At 40.7% G+C, this 22,751-nt stretch overlaps 1 protein-coding gene across 7 annotated transcripts in view; it reads right to left on the bottom strand.

Moving 5' to 3' along the window:
- NCOR2 (nuclear receptor corepressor 2) overlaps positions 1-22,751 on the bottom strand; it is a 3,277,114-nt gene that overhangs the window by 1,713,927 nt on the left and 1,540,436 nt on the right. For 6 of the 7 annotated variants that reach the window (XM_044068530.1, XM_044068534.1, XM_044068533.1 and 3 more), the window contains 2 exons: positions 8,333-8,389; positions 787-839 (listed from right to left, as the gene is read on the bottom strand). In XM_044068530.1, the coding sequence (XP_043924465.1) occupies positions 787-839; positions 8,333-8,389 (110 nt within the window). Of the gene's footprint in view, positions 1-786; positions 840-8,332; positions 8,390-8,640; positions 8,711-22,751 lie in introns of those variants that run through there. The other variant, XM_044068536.1, reaches the window with a different exon arrangement.

Genomic DNA, 22,751 nt, shown 5'->3' with positions numbered 1-22,751 from the left:
GCAATCTCTGCTACCTTTGTTCTAACCTTCACAGTATTTTTTCTGCAGCTGAATTTTTTTTACTGCTGAATAGATCTGCCTAGAAAACAGGTTTCCATTCTCCAAAATCTTTGTGCAGCTGTTACAGGCTACATATTATTCATTCATTGCTCATGTTAACTAAGTCTCAAACGGCCCTCAAGGTTAACTTTTTCAGGGGTAAATCAGACATGCCAGTTTATAAAGCATAGTGTTGAACCGGCAGGCACAATGTGGATGTCTCTGACTCTTTGAATGTTCACAACCAGACAAAAATATATTCATTCAAATGCTGTATCTGAAACTAATATTTCTCTCTACAGATAAAAAAAATAAGCAACAAAGTACAGTTGGACATTATCTGAGCACAACGGCCTTGTTCAGAATTTTCTAGTTTGGTATGTTCAGAGGTGCTCAATCCATTTTGACCACTCAGGATGAGCATAGCCTTCATTTATTTCTTTTTCTAACAACAGAAATGATGAGCAACCCGTTAATCCAGGACCACAAATCACTCCCTAATGTTAAAAGCTTAAGGTTACATTTACTGGCGCAAGTCAGGCAAACCAAGTTACTACCTTGGGAATTCTGACTTCTGTTGGCCACAAGAACCTCTGAAGGAAAATTAACTGGTTTATCACATTCACCTAACAATTAGGCAACATTTTCTTTTAATTATGCTACATGTTTATGCACAAACTATCTGAAACAGTAAAGAAGTGCACAACAACTGGTAACTAAAAAAGACAGTCACAGATTCATACTTACATTTTAATGTTTTCATGGTACTGTTTGGTGTCTGATGGCTGGTTGTATAAAGGCTAAAGAAATAAGAAAAATCAGGGCATCAAAAACCTAATCGGAGGAAGCTGTCAATGTTAAAACAGTATCAGATGGTTTTAAGAAAACCTAAATAAAAAGTTGAAATACGATTAAAACAGTTTATAAATACGCATTTTCCTTATCTTACCTTTGGAGAAAAATGGATTACCATTCCACTATGGCACAGGGTTCTTTTCATCATATACTACCCACATCCAGTCACAATAAAACTACGCTGCCAACTTTGCAAGAACAGAATTACAGACTACAGACTGGGTCAGTGACAAGGAAAGGAAGTTGTCATATGTTTTTGTTAATGATTCAGTCATCATTAAGTCCACGCAACAATAACTTCCGCTATGCATACCTCCCATCCCACCTGTGGATAAAATTATTCTCCATGACATCAACATGAATGGTGACTGCTGCTTCTTATGAATTTCAATCCTTCCAGCTGCAGATTCTAGCACAGCGGCCTCATCAAAGACCTGACGTGTGCAAATAAGGTGTGGGTTGGAAGCAAAACAGATGAAGTCAACATATCCTGAAGTGCAACTGCTGTTGCATTATGCAATCACAGACACGTTTATGCAACTAAGTCTTCAGTTCTTCAGTGGACTGTTCTATGTGGAAACTTTGTGAATCAGTTAACCTGGTTCCATGGAAAAAGAAATGTTGGCCATAACTGTGTTCCAAACAACATGGGTTCAACTAGCAGACCAAGGCTATGGAGAAACTATCTAGAGAAAGATGCTCAGGTCAGAAAGTGGGGATTGGCAGACCAACCACTGCAGTACCATCTTAAAAGAGGGATGGACTGACAACCCCACATGACAAGGCACAGGCAAACTCCACATTAGTACTGCCTACAACAACAGGAGAGTGTAAAATGAATGTGTTTGGTGCAGCAGGCATTGCACCACTCCTGCTGGCCAACAGAGGAGTGAGTTAGGCAATGAGAAAAACATCTGCTACCTTCACAGGTTGAGTGAGGACCACTCTTTCCTGGCTCTCAGTATTCATTAATGGTAACTTCATCTGTTAGTGGGTGGACACACAGCTAGACAGTCACCAAGGAATGAGGGGGATACAAAAATTAAAACTTCCTGAATGAATTGACCCACACATAGTTTCTGCTTATGTGAAACCAGGTGAGGCGAAACATGTGCAGGGGCAGTCCCCCCAAAAGTGGCACAAACGAAAAACAAAAACGGGTTATAGACTAAAAAAATAGCTGCAATAGTTTAACCCAGCAGTGCCTAGAAGAAAAGAGGTTCTGGAAATATACAGTAACGCACTCAAGGGTGCCATATTCTACAGTAATGTGTACACATGCTTTCATTCTTGATAAGCACCCTTGCAGTGTGTTTACTTTCTGAGTATCCGTTGCCCTTCAGCCCTACAGACCACTGCAGTGTCCCTCTTTGTATGCTGATGCATATGAACATTCACCAAAGAATGGGAGGAACGCCTCTGTAAAGGAGCCACACTTCACTTCATGCATCCACTCTGAATTCTAGAAATAACACCCACTTGTGAGTGGATAAACTTTCATCAAGGAATACTTATACCTGGAAAGGTCATGTGGGCAAAGGCTCAACAATGTTAATGAGCTTTGTAATGCCGACAGCAGAAGCAACAACTGAAAATGTATTTCTGGAAAAAAGGCAAATGTAAAATATACTGCATATTTATATTTGTTTGTCAACCATTCCACCGCATCCAACTTAGACGGGACCAGCCTGCCAAATGAAAAATGACTTGAAATGTGGGTTATGAATCTCTTCACTTTATGAGCTACGACTGAGTATGCCTCTGGTTGTTTTTTATTTTTATTATTCTTATTTAAATCTGTTTATCTGTTAGGTGAAATGGTCAAGTGACCCTTTTTCAGTCACAACCTAAGCCTTATTCAGACAACATACAAGGAGTAAAAGAAGAGATAAATTATACAAACATTTGCAAATATAAAGACTTGGAAATCCAGGAATAAGAAAGAATAAATACAATGGTAATACATTTACAACAATACATTCAGATACCACTATCTGCATGACTGTTTATTACTTCCTTGTGACAAATCATGGTGAAACAGATCTGCCTTGCATCCATCCATCCACAACCCCTTTTTCCCATTTTGTTGTGCATGGGGTCAGGGTGTCACTTCACCATTGACAGTCATCTACAGCCAAGGTTTATACCAACGGATTGCTAGCCCTGCCATGGCAGTTCTTCCACACCACACACTACTGCATGTTTTTGGAATGTGGGAGGACACCACAGCACCCAGGGGAAACGCATGCAAACACAGGGAGGGCATGCACACTCCACACAGAAGCCATAACAGCAGCAAATCAAACCAGGGAACCTCTTGCTGTGATTTGCCTTGCATCATCAGCACACTTCTCATTTATTTTCTGTTGCCCAACGTATCCAATTTTGAGTCACTGAGTAGCCAAATTTTCATCCAGAAAAGCAAGAACCAGTCCCTAGATAGGAAGCCAGTCCCTCACTGGTTTCATGCACAGCCCATGCTTGCACAGCTACAAGCAATTTGGAGGATCACCAATTCACCTATCAGTATGAATTTGACAGGTCTATATTACATTGTCAAAACGGCATTACAGCGAATGCCGTTTCAATGAAAAATACAGAACGAAATCTGGAAACAGCGAAACCCCAGGTCACCAACAAGACACAGCACACCAGTAAAAACATTCCCCCACACACCCCCCCAACTAAATATACCAACTCCGAGATTGCATGCAGTGGGGTAAAGGGCAATGTCACGACTCAGGCCAAGTGATTTTTTCCCTAGGAAAGATAATAGCTGACCTGAGCTTTCACTTTTTATGGATTTTGCTCTACATTTGTCATTGAAACAGCATTCGTTGTAATGCCATTTGACAATACAATATAGACCCGAATTTGACATAGGAAAGGAGTCCAGAGACCCCAGTAAAAATCCATGCAGACACAGTGAGGACATATAAACTCTGCAGAGAAGGCACCCTTGCTGGAAACCATGCTAAAGCACAGAGTGTAATGAGGCTCCAAAAGTAACCATTGAACAACTGTGTTTCTCTTTGTTTAATTTAAATATCATTTAAATATGGTTCCACATATCTGTAGCTCTATTTACTTGTACTGTAACTAGTCACAGCTGTAAAAATGGCCCCTCTGGCACTGTTCGTTCATCTGCCCGAACCAACAAGAGGGGAAATAAGCAGAGGATATAGAATAATTATCGGACCGGAGTTCCGCTGTGGCGACCCCTAACCAGGAAAAGCCGAAAGACACAAACAAACAAATATAGAATAATTCAAGTTAGCACAGAACTGCAAAAGGCCCTTCATGTCATCATCAGTGGCTGAGTTCAGACTTTTTAACAAATACTAAATCCTCTGGCATGCTAAAATATAAAAGTCATTCAGTTCTGACTTGCAAAACAATTCCTGCAAACTTCCAGTGTAAAAATCTTCTGTAAAAATAATCAGATTACAGCACTGTTTTAACATTCAGATGCACACATCAAACTGTTTTTTAGGAAAAATCCTTGATTTCTCTTGCATTTTGTCTTTTAGACTTTAAATTAAGCTCATTATTATTCTAGTTTTGTAAATTTAAAATTTCTCTCTGTATTATATCTTTTATGCTCCAAATCATACAATTCAGTAAATTGCTCTTTATTCTGCTTCTGTAAAGTCAAATAATCTCCAAACAGGAAGTAGTATACTACACTACCAGTCTCTACCATCGACAAGCAATAACCAGTCCAAACAGGTATATTAGTGGTCACTAATAATGACAAGCACTAACCAGCCCAAACATACCACCGGTTACTAACACTGACAAGCACTGAACAGCCCAAACAAGTAAATGCCAGTCAGAACCAATCTCTTTACATCTCCCCATGCCTTCTTTGTGTAAATTCAAGCTTGCTGAGATTTATTGCACACACAAATCTTAAATGGTACCAGTCAAACAACTTTTTTTCTTTTGCTGTGATTAAAAAAGAAGCAGCATGATGCATTACCTGAACAGTACAACATCAGGGAACCAGGTTCAACTCCAGTTTGATGCAGGAAAATATGTACACATGCCTGTCATCCCAAGATGGTAAAAACTTACTTTACCCAAAGTCAAGCTGAGTGAACAAACTTTTCCACCCAGAACAAGGTAATTAACTAATTAAAAACAACTGGGATTAGGTAAAGACAGAAATCTGTCAGACAAGTTCCCACAGACTCCTCTGCGAATACTATCGAAATCCCACACAGAAGTAGAGAATGTGACCGTCACTGGTAGTGCGCTGGGCTGGCTAGGGCAACAACAAACTGGTCTACAATCTTTCCACGTATTTACATGATCCCCAACTGGCTTTGTATTAGAACATTACCCCACTGCGATTTCCATGCAGGAATGGGTGTGACCTACATAACTGACAGGGCTGAGTGACAAGTCATGCAGATTATACAGGTCAACACTAAGGGACTCTGGCTAACAAAGTTTGCAGATGACTGCAAACTGGGAGCCATTATTGAATCCCCAAATGATGTGGATACAAAAGGGCCTTACAGAAACAGATGCTTGGTGCCAGAGCCATGGGCTCAAGCTCAATGCCAAGAAGTGTATTGTTATCCCCTTTGGGAAAAAACATGTATCCATGAATTACCATATAGGTGGCAGTACACTAAACAAAGAAAGTGTGATAAGAGACTTAGGGACACAGGTGGACAGTGGTCTCACCTTCGATAACCACATCGCCACAACAGTCAGGAAATCCTTCTATGTGGCACACCTTATCACGAAGGGCTTTTCATCCAGAAAAAAGGAGGTCATTGTCCCACTGTACTCATCCCTCATCAGACCCATTATAGAATACAACGCCCCATTTGGTATGTACCTCTCAAGACATCTGCAACAACTGGAAAGGCCTCAGAAATACCTCACTAAAAGAATCACAGGCCTAAAGCAGATGCCCTACGCTGACCGCCTTAAAAACTCCAGCTATACTCTGTCGCATATCGTCTACTCAGAGGCGATCTCTGCTTAACATACAAGGCCATGTCAAACCCAGAGCTGTTGGACATGCTACACTTAAAGAAATCCCAATCCCTCAGAGCTACACGCTCCAGGGATCTAAACCTTGTCATCACAATAAACAAAACATGCTGGAGGGATAGGTTCCTGACCCAGAGACTCCCCAGACTCTGGAATAGATTGCCCATACATGTCAAGCAGAGTGCCTCTTTGGACCTCTTCAAGAGGAACCTTGACGATTGGATGGGAGAAAGGAAATTCACCCCAGGGATCACGTCAGTCACCCTGCTATACAGGGGTCCAGGAAAGTAAATAATGTGGGAAGAAATAGCCAGGGAATTGTTATGGCTAGGCTTGTATAGGCCCTAGGGCTGATAGCCTAGTACCAACCTATGAACCTATGACATAGTGAATTTCAATTGTGAATGTTCACTTTCTGACCATTTTCAGCATAGGCTTCATGCTTTTTATATTATCTTTAATTAGAGTTACTACAGCTTTTAGTATGCGATATGTAAAACAGAGATTAAATAAGCTTGTCCTCATTTTCTACATTTACAAGGGGACCGTCGAAAGCACCGCATGTCTGACTTGCTTTGTCACTTTGTACTTAACCACATACTGTGTTGTAGGGTAAGAAGTGGGTCAGAAGGGCAGTATGCACGCAGTATCCCCAAGTTCCCATTTTGCAGTCCATGCCCATAACCCATGTACCCCCCCAACTTTCTTTCATTTAATGTTGTGCAGTAATTGCTTTTGCAGGGGGGCAAGCCCCCCCCTGCACCCCCCACCTTTCTTTAAGCATTTTTCTGGAGATAAAGCAACAACCAATATTCTGTGACAGTGGGACAATAAATACATACAATAAATGCAATAAAAAAAGACTACCCAGAAACCCACATCCCGCACCTTTACAAAATATGAATTTTAAGTATGTGTAATAGTTTTTAGACGTGCAGCATATTATGTGTTCATACCCCTCCCCTTTAAAGAATTGTAATTCTCAGCGTAATAGTGTAATACTTTTGTATAAATGCAGTATAGTCTGTGCTCGTTTGAATAGGTAAATCTGTTTGGATCGGTACAGCATTTGTAAATACATGTTCTGCCAAATTATTTAGTCTAAGATGTAATTTATCGAAGCTTTTGATCACTGCAAATTGCAAATCCTGATACCAGCAAATAAGGGAGAAAAGGTTTTGTATTGAAATAATTACAATGTTTAGCATACTCATCTTTCTGAGGATGGTTTTTCCCATGTTTATTCAAAGCACTTTTCAAAATAAACTTAATGAGCAAAGTGCTGGGCAGGGTTTGGGCGGTCCTTGCTACTGCGCATCTGGTGGGGTAATGTTCTAATAAAAAAACACCCAACTTTATGACACTGTCAAAAGTTTAACATGGGGAAATGCTTGTGTTAAACCAGTGTTACTACTGACCCCAGATGTTGTCATTAGAGAAAATTCAGCAAAGGAGGAGATCCATGTCATGCTCCCACAGCTCTAGACATCTGAATTGCTGAACCTTTAAATCCAACATGTCCCCAGCTCAGTGGATGTTCCAATGACTGGTACAGCAACTTTCTCATTTTTGAACTTCAGCTCACTTGATTACTCAGCATGGGCATATACATATACATGTGCACAAAGGGGAGTGTACAGACAGACACACACACACACACACCTTGCTTGTCCCCCTTTTCTGGTCAACTGTGCCCTCTAGGAGGAAAAAATAGAAAATGCAAACATACTGATATTTGAGACCAAATACACAAGGTGTCTGACGATCACTGCACTACCCCAATTAATATCACACAACAGACACCAACTGTACTTCAACATCAGGCCTGTGAAGTCTTTATAATATTATATTTAGTTTGGCAAGAGTTCTGAAACATCTATAAAATGAATAAAAGTGTACCTTCCTAATTAATATCAGCTAATTATGCAGGCATAATTATATTTTTATAAATGTATGCACAGTTTCTTAAATGCATATGCTATTACTTTTTAATCGGTTTATTTCAAAGCTATAAATTGTATGAAATCATATGAGAAATATATTTTCACATCTATAATTGGAATTAACTTCCTGTGACTGACTTTTGCATATTCATGTTGTCTAATACTCTGCAAATAGTACCTGTGCCTAAGTTGTGATTGAAAAAGGTCCATGGAATAGCCCATCAACCCAGCTGACAAAGGAAATAAATAAACAAGTAAACAAACAACAAAGAAGTGAAGTCAACTGCCTGGTAATGGGGAGGACTGGTCTACAAAATTCTCACATTTTAGTGAGAAATGTTCCACTTTGACATCTGAAATATATGTCAGTGTTAACCACACACAAACAGATACAGACACACACACACACAGAAGCTTGATAACGTAATATGATTTGAAATACATCTCCTGGTCTACTTCCTGAAAAAAAAAAAGAAAAAACTTACCAGCTCTAGTTGGGGACCAAGGCCTTCCAGTATCTTATGGGCTGCTTCTGCTTTTTTCTGCAAATGAAGCCAAAACAATCACATACTTTAAAATCCACAGCTGATTCAAACAATTTTGTTTTCCAGCAAAGTCAAGAAATAAAACTGTAAGACAAACTGGTAAAAACTGTATCAGACTGAAATTACGATACAGTAACTACTGAAAAGATAAGCAGAACATTGCTCTGTTATTATCTACATAACTTGGTAAAATAATAGTTAGCAATTATTTAAAAATCATGAGAAAAACTTTAAAAAGTATATTTTACCTATTAAGCATCAAAATGCATGCATGTTTGATGACAAACTAAAAGCAGCTTCCTTCTCCACAGATTTCATTCACAACTCCAGCCTGAAACAGCCAGCCCCCACCCCCACAGCCTACAACTCCACCCCCACCCAATGACAGAAAAAAAAAATCTCTCACTTTATCTCCTTTCATATGCAAGGCGCTGTCAGAGACACAGTAACGCAAACTAAGTGGTTTCTAGGGATTATGCTTGTTTTGATCACATGATCAGTGTGAAGGTTCCCCCCCCATTCATTTCAGAGTCAAACAGCACATGTTGTGCACTGTTTAGCAGTCATGAATTTAACACAACCTGGCTAAGGACACTAGTAGTTATTATAGTGTGTAAAATAAAAGCCAATAATTATAGAGAAAGTTTTCCTAAGAAGAAAGAACACCTCGTACTTTATCACTCTGGAGAAACAGTGAAGGAATTTGATGAACAGCTTCTTCAAATTAAACTCACTTTACTCTTTTTGTTCTGCTGATGTGCTGTGTGTCAGAATTGCATCAAAAGGCTTTCAAGAAACCGAGCTCTGAAATGTGAAGTAATTTACTTCTCACAGAGATAGACACTACCAGAATTTTGTATTGTAAAGGAAAAATCTGCTTATTGGATTACAGGACTGCTAGGAAAACTGCGATGTCTTTATTTAAACAAATGCACTGTCATGCACTAAAATGTCCTTCAAATATAACTTGTGATAATAACAAGAGCAAAATGCTTACAACAGGATATATAACATTTAATTTAAACTTATTAGCACAACTAATGCAGATCATATAAATGTGTCCACTAAATCTCATTCCTTCATTTTAGTCCACTTTCACTCCGGCAGGACATGTTCCATTGCCTACCTGGTTCCTGGTGTCTGCACTCCTCTGCTCCCAGTTTTTGAACACAGCACCCTCCTGCATCTGAAATAATTCTTTTAGACTACATCCAAATTACATGCTTGCACAAGACCACCCTCTTCATTAATTAGATTTTCACTTCACATCCCGTTACTCACTGGAATTCAACCATTATTTATACATGGATCGCATGTTACAACAAACCCTATCTCTCTCTTTCCCCTTCATCTGTTAACAAAGCTTTCCCGTAAATAAGGGAACTTTTCATTATGTTTGCCTCAGCTGTTCTCTCTTTTCTGGATTGATTTTACTGCTCATGATGATTGAATTTTCACTGTATGCATCCCTAATGTTCTGTTCTGAACTGATTTTACTAGCTGTTATTGTTTATATTCTAGTAACTTTGTATGTCACTGTTTCTATCCAAAGCCCCTGCCTGCTCCTGGCCTCCATTTTCCTTCCTTCTTTCTTTTCTTTCAGTCCCTACTACTCACAGAAAATCATCCGTGATATTCAAATGCCACTTTCCTTGATATCTGTATTGCAGTGGAAAGGAAACCAATCCTGTACTCACTATCCTGGTGAAACTCAGTATTTTTAATTATCTGTTTTATAACTCTCAACCCTTGTAAATTTAAATGCATGGTCCCTACTGCTCAGCTGGCTTCTATAATAGGTACCCCGACCTTCACTATGGGACTTAGTGAAAACAGTAACCTTCAGACAGCCCCTAAAGCCTTGGTTCAAAACTGAACCCCCACCAGTCCTCTGGGCTCACTAGTGAAAACCAGGTTGCTATTGTCACAGATGGGAACTCTCCCCCTGTACCATTATTTTATTCTTCTCTATTGGACCAACCATGCATTTTGCTTTATCTTTACTCTCTCAGATCTGCTTCTCCCCCTCCTAGATACCACATTGCTACTATCCACAAACTCTTCACTTCTTTTTCTCATACTGCATAGCTAATACCTGCAAATTCTCCACTTCGTTTTCTCAATCAATCATCTTATGCACTCAGTTATAGTAAAATGTCACCTTTACACTTACCTGGTAGCAGAGTTCACTCTGAAAATGAGTCCTGCCTAGCATTGCCTTCATTTGTTGTCCACGTTATCTTGCAACATAAAGACCAACGCAGTTCCCCTCCTTACATTGGCATCCTTCTCATTTATATCACTGACCCAGTCTGGCCTTCTACTAAGGGCATCTCTTTAGTGTTTACCCATGAAGTCACTCTTCAAAAATGGCTAAGCTTATACAGTCAAATGGCATTGGAAGGGTCCAGGTGTTCTGCTTCTGACAGGGTTAAATTAGCATTCAAACAGAAGAAGAGACAGTCAAGGCAGTGAAGAAGGTGTTTGATGGCCAGGTCACCATTTCCTGGGTGGAGGGTAACGCCTGCTCCTACATTAAATGTTGGGGATGCCAGGGGGAAACTGTGGCATGCAAATACAACAAGCTGTGTGTCTAGCACACGTTTCTTTCCTCAGCCATGTTACATGATTTAACAGTGTGTCATAAAAGTAGCAATATGTACAGCCAGGGTTTTACTAACTGTTTCCATTTGCCTTTGGTGTGACACTAAGCAAATCATTTACCAAATCACTGCTGTGGATCATTCTTGAAAAAGGCCTATGGCCTCATAAGTTTACCCAGTTAATAATAATAATAATAATAATAATAATAATAATAGCATAAAACAAAAGCCTAAAAGCCTTTTCTTGTAAAATAATGAATCTGGGATTTTATTTCAGCCACACAGCCTTTACTTGCTGAGATCCATGGTCTGGCAGTCAACACAGATGATTAATGCTATGAGCTATTGATAAGCTGCTTCCTGGAGTCTGGTGTTCGATTCTCTCAGCATTCACTTGTCTACTGTTTTACTCTGATGAGGTCACTTAACAACAGAGTGCTTCCATGCTGAGTCTAAAAAGGGTTTGTTTGAATCCGTACTCTGCCCTAGTTGACAAATAAATAAAATAAAAGGAAAAATCCATTGATTTTCTTAACTTCTTCTGTTAAGGGCTGCAGTCTTAACACGTTGAAAATTGCAAACCCTGATCAGATTATTCTGTCCTCAACAACAGTCTCCAGTACATCCAGCTGGATACACAGACATTTCAAGGCAGACTCACTACCATAATCTCTCCAGTATGCCATGAGTCTGGCCTCCTCCCAGGGGACTGTGCTTGTATATCTTTCATCAAATGAGCACAGGGGGTATCCTTACTATATGCTCATACCATCTCTAATGACTTGTTTATATCCAGTGGAGCAGCGTGGCTGTCTACCTTACTCTATCATACAGAGTGAGCACAGAAGCTCTGTGAAGTAATGACTTGTCTATACCCTATGGAGCAGTGTGGCTTTACATCCTACTCTACCATACAGAGTGAACCCAGAAGCTCTGTGAAGTAATGACTTGTCTATACCCTGTAGAGCAGTGTGGCTTTACATCCTACTCTATCATACAGAGTGAACCCAGAAGCTCTGTGAAGTAATGACTTGTCTATATCCTGTAGAGCAGTGTGGCTTTACATCCTACTCTGTCATTCACAATAAGCCCAGAAGCTCTGTGAAGGACACTCACTTGCACAGCCTGCACATGAAATCTCTTGTTTTGATAAATACCCAAACTCATGGCTGTAGGGAAGGGTGGGGACAAAGACTAATCAGTAAACTGATGGTTTCATGCAATGACTCAGCTTCCCCAGCACAGATTGGTATAACAGCTCCTGTACAGGTGCTGCTGCATGTGTTTGCTATTAGTCTCCTGACTCCTTCTGTCTTTATGTATGAATAAGACCCAAAGGTATTCAGACATTCCCACACAAGGCAGCTCATCCACCATCATATGCACAGATTAGTCAACTTTTTTCCATGAAAAATCATGACTGCTAATTTGAGATGCTAATTTTTTTTTTCTAATCTCTCCATATGCAATACTGAACCACTTCAATGCATGCAGAGATCAATGTCAAAAGGCATCAAGAGGACATCATCTTCTGGGAAACAAAAAGATGAAGCAGTAATGTCCCTATTCTGGATGTTCTCTAAGCCTCAGCTTCGACTTGACATCCCGACCAAGAAAACTGCAAACAGGAAGGAAGAAAGGCTACACCCCCACAAAAGCCTTATAGGTACTGTAATTTTATGTGCCTTATCACCAAGAATGTGGCCCTGACTCTCACTTACCAAATACACAGGCACCAAGAATGTGGCCCCAACTTTCACTTCCCAAATATACAGGCACCAAGAACGTGGCCCCAACTCTCACTAACCAAATACACAGGCACCAAGAATGTGGCCCCAGCTCTCAATCCACAAATATACACAGGCCCCAACTCTCACTTAAAATACACAGGCACCAAGAATGTGGCCCCAACACTCACTTAAAATACACAGGCACCAGGAATGTGACCCCAACTCTCACTTCCCAAATATACACAGCCATGGCCCAGGGACCCTGCACTGCTGTACCACCTAACAGAAAACATTCCAGGGTATGCAATCATATGCCTTTCCTTGGGTCTACAAGAACATGCAGACCTTATTAGTTTAGTACTATTCACTATGAGCGTGAATATGAATAAAACGAGTAATACGGACTCCTCTTCAAACAAAAGTGTGTGTGTGTGTGTGTGTGTGTGTGTGTGTGTGTGTGTGTGTGTGTGTGTGTGTGTGTGTGTGTGTGTGTGTGGGCCTGCACGCATGTGTTTGGAGGATTAGACTGAATAATTTCATAATTACTGGAAATTGTATTTTATTGTTTTGTCCCCCCACATCATACTTTCTGATCTCCACCCCAGTGCCCCTGCATCCTACAAACTAACACCACTTTTTGCCCTGGGGTCAGCTTGCAACCTAAGGGTGCCCTGGGAGTCTCGTTACCAACTGCTTCCACAAGGGGGAGGGATTTTTTTTATATTATGACCTACTCTCTTGTCTTTTCCCCCTTCCTTACATCCATCCCAGAATTATCCTAGGGCTACTTCCTTCTTTATGGACCATGCCTCACCTCAGACAGAATTCAGATGAACATGCCTGTCCCTTGGGACAGGCATGCCCATCTTACCCTGCCAGTGCCTCAGATGCCTGAACCACTAATCAAACCCAGGTTGCTTGAGCCCTGTTCAGGGCATTATCCTCCTATCCGAAGGTGCTGGCTCATGTAGTGGCAGTTTTATGAAGAAATGCATGCCATGGAAGTAATGTCTATAAAATATATAATTACACAGTGATACTGCTGCATATTAAAGACTTAGGCAGCAATTACTGTATTCACTGCTTCTTATCTGTGCTACTAGGCAGCATTTACTGTATTCACTGTTTCTTACCTGCGCTACTAGGCAGCATTTACTGTATTCACTGCTTCGTACCTGCGCTACTAGGCAGCATTTACTGTATTCACTGCTTCTTACCTGCGCTACTAGGCAGCATTTACTGTATTCACTGCTTCGTACCTGCGCTACTAGGCAGCATTTACTGTATTCACTGCTTCGTACCTGCGCTACTAGGCAGCATTTACTGTATTCACTGCTTCTTACCTGCACTACTAGGCAGCATTTACTGTATGTGCTGCTTCTTACCTGTGCTACTAGGCAGCATTTACTGTATTCACTGCTTCTTACCTGCGCTACTAGGCAGCATTTACTGTATGTGCTGCTTCTTACCTGCGCTACTAGGCAGCATTTACTGTATGTGCTGCTTCTTACCTGCGCTACTAGGCAGCATTTACTGTATTCACTGCTTCGTACCTGCGCTACTAGGCAGCATTTACTGTATTCACTGCTTCTTACCTGCACTACTAGGCAGCATTTACTGTATGTGCTGCTTCTTACCTGTGCTACTAGGCAGCATTTACTGTATTCACTGCTTCTTACCTGCGCTACTAGGCAGCATTTACTGTATTCACTGCTTCTTACCTGCGCTACTAAGCAGCATTTACTGTATGTGCTGCTTCTTACCTGTGCTACTAGGCAGCATTTACTGTATGCACTGCTTTTTACCTGCACTACTTGCAGCATTTACTGTATGCACTGTTTCTTACCTGCGCTGCTAGGTAGCATTTACTGCATGCGCTGCTTCATACCTGTGTTACTAGGCAGCATTTACTGCATGCGCTGCTTCTTACCTGCACTACTTGCAGCATTTACTGTACGCACTGTTTCTTACCTGCGCTGCTAGGCAGCATTTACTGCATCCGCTGCTTCGTACCTGTGCTACCAGGCAGCATTTACTGTATTCACTGCTTCTTACCTGCGATACTAGGCAGCATTTACTGCATGCACTGCTTATTACCTGTGCTACTAGGCAGCATTTACTGTATTCACTGTATGTGCTGCTTCTTACCTGCGCTACTTGCAACATGGCTAGAATTCTGCTATTAGCTGTACAGCTCCAAAGCTAAAAACAATGACTAACCTTTTGGAATACTTGGTGGTGAGGTTTATTCTTAAGGAAAACATAGATTTTTTTTTTTGATTTTTTTTTTACAGTTTCACCTGTTTCTCACTCATGGGGTTCACATGCAAGTATTTTAAGTATTTTACTTGCTTTGGGGAGGAAATGAAAATATTCTGCCAATTCACATTATCAAGATGTGATACGTGACCCAGAAGCACACAGTCCAGTACATGGAGTGCCACCAAGCCAGTGTGAGATTACCTCTCAATCCCTTAACATAATAAATCTGAACAAAGTCTAAAATAATGGGAGGACAAAAGCACAAAAATAGGGACAGATTTTAGATATTGCTCTTATAAACTTAGAAAGTTGCTAGAATAATATGATTTGTGTTAGGATGCATTTTCTGAAGTATATTAAGTCTGAAACTCAAATGTATGTCATTATTTAATGACTTCAATCATTAGCAATTTACCAGAAAACCACAAATTTTATGAAGAACAGACTGAAAATATGAGGCAAAAATCTGTACAGTTGAGAGATAAGGTTGTTAATTCAGTGTTTTTTTTCCCTTATTATTTACAAGCTTGTTTTAACAGCAAAACATCCCATCTGTCAGCCAAAACACCAGAGGCCATGATATACAGTACCAGAAGTCAGCAACATAAAGAAAATATTCGGTCCGATTCCAAAACGATTTGTTCTCAGTGCAAGTCTACCCTAATTCCAAAAGAGTTGCTCTCAGTATAAGTGACTTACGTTGGTATAAAGCCCATCTATAAACAAGCTTACACCAGGGACCAGATGCCAAAACACCTGCTGCCAGTGAAGGGGGTCACTTAGACTGATAGCAAGTCTTTTGGAATCAGGTCTATAATTTAAGATGTACTCTCACTAACGTCTGCCTGAAATTTCTGTATTAACCAGTCTGAAAATTGGTGAAGTACTACTTTTGCAATAAGTGATCCAATATTCCAAGAACTCTTTTACCCCAGTAAATCAAACAGTCCTGCTAACACTATGCCCAGACACCTAAATCTACCCCAATAAATAAATAAATAAATAAAACTAGAAAAAGCATTAATTTGTCAAGCAAAATCTCCCCCTTCTCTAGAACAACCTCCCTCTCCAAATTATCAAACCTGCCCACTGACTCAGCAGACACATACAGTAGAAGGTTTGCATCAGTATAACTCTCTCTCTATATTAGCAAGCTCCTCCACGACCTCAGACTGCAAAATAACTCACAATGTCTGGAGCACATTTAGTGTTTTTTTGTTCCATGAAATGGAAAAGGCATATCATTGCTGGAGCCTTCCTGTGTCCTGACAGACTGCCCTTCAAACTATCTGGAGATATACAGAGCTGAGTATATTTTTCTGGCACTTCAGCGTTGTGTACTGGTAATTGTTTGACTAATTTTATATCATTGCTGGCTGACTTCAGAGTTGTGCACTGTTATTTTTGCTTCACTCTATAGTTTTTCATATCTCTGCTGAAGGTGTTGGTTTTCCCATACCCACCCTTCCTATTCCTGTGTTGTTTAAATTTGGAGGCTTTTGCAGTTGCCCGCCTCCAATGTAGATTTGATCTGGGACACTCACATCTTTTTACCTCATTCTACCTAATAGACTCCTTCTGCACTTGTTTTTAGTCATTTTTAATTTAATTGCATTTTTAAAACTGTTTGGTCTAACATTGCTACATACTCAAGTGCGCTAGCTTGCACTGCATTTGAATTGTTTTTACTTCTGTTTTAGCTACTTTTCTGTAAATATATAAAAAAAAAATACCTTTCCTGTAACTAGTGTAGTCCAGATTCAGATTTGCTGTATCCAGGACTGTATGTAAGCTTCTGATCCCCCCCCCCCCAATCTTTCTGTGTTGGAGGGAAGCATTCTGGCTTATCAGAGGGAGTGGTAAGCACTAGGTAACCTATCTACCACATAAGGAGTGCTTCTGGCCCAGAAATTGTAGTTAATGGCCATTTGGGCAGTTTTTCCATCTCTCTCAACATTCTGATTTAAAAGCCCGCATTTGCACTTGTTTCCCCCCTTTCCTGTAACTAGTTTAGTCCAGATACAGATTCTTAGTTTTAGCTCTTGAATTTGCTTATTCGTGATCAGCACTTATTCAGAACTTGTAAGCACTAAATAAACTACTAAATACTACAGCACTCAACCTTCCTCATTACCTAGAGGAAAACAGTTTTGGTACTTACTTTCCTCACTTGCTTAAAGAAAAACACCTCTTGTACTCACTTTCCACACTTATCTAGAGGAAAATAGATTTTTATTCAGGCATGTCCAAGGGTCAGCTCCCAGTGTTCTCTCCTGTCTATCTGATGAATCTGGGCATCTTGGGGCAATGTTGAAATTGCCTCATGTACACAGACAACCCTCTCCTCCTACCACCCAACACTACAACCTGTGAGAGATGCACTTATCTAGCCAAACTGGAGGTAAAGCTCTCTCCAATCAAGACTGAACTTGACAGTCAAGAGGAGAAGGTAAACACTTGCACCACACCACACTCATCACATAGTCTCACTAAATCTACACCACCAAAATCCACACATAGAAACACAAAAACATTCATGGAGGCTCTCAATAATAATCTGCTCAAGCAACAGAGACCTCCAAAGCAGAAATGCAAGCAACCTCCACCCCTCAACACAACCCAAATGACACATAGTCCGCAGACTCAGTGTGCCACTCAACCACAGCCAATAAGGCAAAACAATGTACCCAACACACTAGTCATAGGTGACTCTATAGTCAGGCACACTGATGTCCCACTCACCAGGCTAAACAAGGAGAAGGTTACTGTCAGCTGCCTGTCGGGTGCCAGGATCCACCACATAACCCACGCACTCAGGTCACTCCACAACAAGTACAAATATGACTCTGTCATTGTCCATGTTGGTGTGAACGACCTGAGACGTACCTCTTTGGACTACATGAAAAGAGACATGGAAGTGCTCTCCGATCTTGTAGCCCGGGCAGGTATGACCCTAGCCCTGAATAGCATTCTGCCATCTCCCAGAATGATGCCGCAGTACAAGGACAAAATGATGGACTTACAACAATTGGCTAAGCTTCTGGTGCCATTCTAAAGGGATCCAGTATCTGTCTGCCTGGGATGACATGGTCGACAGAACACGATGCTTTGCCAGAGATGGCGTGCATCTGTCACCCCTGGGATTCCAGATACTGGCTAAGTTTCTTGCCATCCCTACAGTGCCTTTTTTAGGCAAGGTTCAAATGACAAATTCACCACCGTAACAGGAACAGGCAAGCAAAAACTGAGGGTGATGCTACTCAATGCTAGAAGTCTAAATCTCAAAATGCACTCACTCGAGGCACTCCTTAAAATGGAGAACATTGATATCTGTGTAGTGACGGAGACCTGGTTCAAGGCTCCAGGGAGCACCCCTGCACTACCAGGCTATAACTCATACCACACTTTTCGGCCATGCAACCTGGACCGGAACACCAAAGGCGGAGGTGTGTCCATATTCATTAAGGATATCCACACCTCCAGGCTAGTTGCTCAGCATAATGCAGCCAAGGTTATCCAAGTGCAACTAACTCTGGGCAAAACTGCAATCCAAATTGTAGCTTGCTACAGATCACCCACCATGCCCCAGGATTTCCACTCCTCTTTTCTTGATGTACTGGAAAATATTAGGGTTCAAACACCCTAATAATGGGAGATTTCAACTACCCCACCATTAACTGGGAAAACTACTCATGTACCAATTCCTTTGCTCAACGCTTTCTGGAATTCATAAACTCCAATGCCCTGGATCAACTTATCCACACCCCCACCAGGGGCAACAATATCCTAGATCTAGTCATTACCAACATGAGTGACCGGTGTTCCACACCTGAAGTCAATGGCTCATTGGTCCGATCCAACCATAAGCTAATTACCCTAGATATCCACATCCTGCCCCCACCCCCCATTAAGGAAACCATGGTAAAAAAATTCTCCAAAGCCAACTTCATGCTTCTTAAGACAGAAGTGATGAACTTCATGACACCCATGCAGATGGACAGTACAGTTACGATTACTGAATCCTACACAATTGCACTTTATAAGCACTTATATGAGTGCATGGATCGTGCTATCCCAAACAGAACTGAGACGCTATCCTCCAAAAAAAGGAAGCCAATCTGGTGGTCCCCTGCCATAAACAAACTGTAAAACAGAAGGAAGAAACTGTTGCAAAAGAGAGTAAAATCCCATGAGTGGAGGAGCTCTGTGGTCAGCCTCAGTAAGAAGCTGCAATCCCTGATAAAATCCTCCAAAGCTAGTTAGGAAAACAAAATCGCCACTGATTCTAAAGACCACCACAAAGCATTCTATAGCTATGCCAAGAATCTCAATGGCAACACTCAGATCTGCTCTGAGTTACAGCACAATGGCACTAAATATACAGACCCAACTGATATTGCCAACATCCTGGCAGATAGGTTCAGTGCTAACTTTACCCCCCCCTCACCCCCTAAAGAGCCCATCTCTATACTGGAAGAATGCAAAGTTCATGTAATCACAGCTGCACAAGTAAAAACCACACTCTCCAAAGACAAGAACACAGCATCCATGGGACCAGACAACATCCCAGGCTGCGTTCTACATGAACTACAGAACAAACTGGCACCCCCCCCCCCCAAGTACCATGTTCAATCATAGCCTCACCTCAGGCTTTGTGCCTGCTGAATGGTGCACAGCGCCGGTTATCCCGCTCCACAAGGGGGGAGCCACCACAGACCCCAGGAACTACCGCCCCATTAGCCTGATGAGCCTGGTCTGCAAGGCCATGGAATGTATCATCATGGAACTTATAAACAAAGACATTGGTAATCTCCAAACTCTGGACCCCACCCAGTTCCAGTTTGTAAAAGGCAGATCACATCTCCTAAATCTGACAGACTTCTTTGAAGCAGTCACCAAAGCCATAGACAAGGGTAAGGTGGTTCACACAGCCTATCTAGCTCTTGCCAAGGCTTTTGACACCATCCCCCACTCTGGAATTATAGATAAACTCACTAAACTAGGTATAAATCCCTATGTCACAAGATTGGTTGCCAACTGGCTCAATGACAGAACCCACACTGTGAAAGTAGCAGACTCCAAATCTGACTTCAGACCAGTGACAAGTGGAGTACCACAGGGTTCAGTCCTGGGTCCTCTCCTGTTTGGTATCTACTTCTCTGAAGTACAGGCTAACACAGAAGGTCTTTGGCTAACGAAGTTCGCAGATGACTGCAAACTAGAAGCCATAATCGAAACTCCTAACAATGTGGACATCCTACAAAAGGGCCTCACTGAGACAGATGCCTGGTGTCAAAGCCATGGCCTCAAGCTCAATGCCAAAAAGTGCACTGTCATCCCCTTTGGTAAAAACTCTGTACCCATGAACTACAACATAGGCGGTAGTATACTTAACACCGAAAGTGTGATAACAGACCTCGGGACACAGGTGGACAGTAGTCTCTCCTTTGATAATCACATCACCACAGTAGTCAGGAAATCCTTCTACTACGTGGCACACCTCATCACAAAAGGTTTCTCATCCAGAAAAAAAGAGGTCATTGTTCCCCTCTACTCATCACTCATTAGACCCATTATAGAGTACAATGCCCCTTTTGGTATGTACCTCACAAGACATCTACAACAACTGGAAAGGCCGCAGAAATACCTCACAAAGAGGATTACCAGCCTCAAACAGATGCCCTACGCAGACCGTCTCAAAAAACTCCAGCTTTACTCCGTCGCATATCTCCTACTCAGAGGTGATCTCTGCCTAACATACAAAGCTATGTCAAACCTAGAGCTGTTGGACATGCTCCACTTGAAGAAATCCCAGTCCCTCTGTGCTACACGCTCTAGGGACCAAAACCTTGTCACCACAATAAACAAAACATGCCGGAGGGATAGATTCCTGTCCCAGAGACTTCCCATACTCTGGAATAAACTACCTATCTATATCAAATAAAGCTCCTCATTAGCACTCTTCAAGAAAAATCTTGATGATTGGATGGGAAATAGGAAATTCACCCCGGGGATCACCTCAGTAGCTCTGCTCAACAGTGGCACAGGAAAATAATTTTCTTGGGTGGCAAAAAGCCAGGGTACCTTTTTAGCTGGGCTTGTATAGGCCCCAGGGCCGATAGCCTAGTACCTACCTATGAACCTATTAATGAAACAAAAAAAAAGGGAATTACATTAATTATCAAACATTAAAAAGTTATATTTTTATAACCAGGATACCTTTTCTTCTTACCAACCTTGCATTTGCAGGGAAGTTAAGAGGTTAAGAGAACAGTAGATCCGGCACTCCTACAGGAGATGGAGACTGGCTACAAAATTATATGAGAAGCAGACCAATCCAGCAAAACATGTCTGGATATTGTCAGTGGTTGTAGTACTCCTGTCACCCTATTTTAGCTTATCTAATTCTAATTATTTTTTCTCTTTTCTTTCTTTCTTTTTTTTTTTTTTTTGCCAGACTTGTGAATTACGAGCAAAAAGTCTTCCTTGTAAACTGTAGCACTGTTTTTATCTTTACATTATGGTAGGGCAGAAAAAGATATTAACCAGATTTGCCATAGATTTTTGAGAAATTTGGAACAAGGCCATGTAGACCTTCCATGGTGAATCTGCAAACCCACAGACTGATTCAGTCCAGTGGTAAAATCCCAAATTCTGATTTATAAGGTGGTCTCACCATGATGTCATACATTATTCAAGTGATGAAGAGACAAGCCCACACTGTAATAGTAAAACTAGATTAAAGATCTCTGCATCTCATTACAGTAAATAAACTGTACTAAAATCGGATGCTGTTATAAAGTCATACATTCCATAGAAGGTGCTAGTCCAGTGCAATTCTACCTGACAATACATAAACGAGAAGTACAAGTCACTCAAGTCTATACTGCTCATTTTGTATACTTGCAGTTCATACCCATACTGCCTTATGACATCCAAAACTTTTTTTGGGTCTGCCTTCTTAACTAAGTGACTAAGTGACTTACCAGCTAATGATACGCAGTATTACAAAAGGCAATGAGTTATTAACAAAATTACACCAAGACGTTTAGTCCTGCAGTGGAGAAATCAGTCTTTGTTTGCCACTTATTACTCATATTTTCAAAGTTATGTTCATACTTTTATAACCAACAAACCTACACATTATTGAGTGTTAGGGTGTGAAACACCAATGTGGGAGGCAGCGCATTTCACTGTCAATGCAGGTTTACATCACACTATACTGGAAATATTGCTAGTTTGCTAATAATTCTGAAAATAATTTCCATATGTACTTAACTCTTCAAAAAACAAGTGACTTACAAACTGTTGCATGACATTAAGTGAAATTTTAGATGTTGTTGAACAAAACTAACTTTGATATTTGCACTGTAACTTGCACATCTTGAGAGGTATCCGCTATTATTTGTTTTGCTAATTATAAAACTAAGCATATGTTTTCGTACTTCTGTAAATACCTCAATAAACATACACTTACAGAGGAATTTCTTGTTGTCATGTGAAATGTCTGGTTAAGAAAAATGTTCTAATAAATGTCTAGGTTATATATTTTTCAACATATGAACATTTATTTGTGAAAATTTACATAAAATATAATTTGGGGTTTGTTTGTGTACATTATAATACATTACAGTATTTATGGAAAAGACTATGAATGCACTATTATCACTGTAAAAAATGGTTCATACTGACAACATTGCTATTTATACAGTTTTAATAGCATATATCGTTCACAAAATAATTACAGCTGTTTATGTTTACTTT

This window comes from Protopterus annectens, chromosome 4.part0 (assembly GCF_019279795.1).
Source record: "Protopterus annectens isolate FY-2018-M chromosome 4.part0, PAN1.0, whole genome shotgun sequence".
Lineage (NCBI taxonomy): Eukaryota > Metazoa > Chordata > Ceratodontiformes > Protopteridae > Protopterus > Protopterus annectens.
Note: the sequence above shows the minus strand (reverse complement) of the source record. Positions and strands in the feature narration are given on the sequence as shown.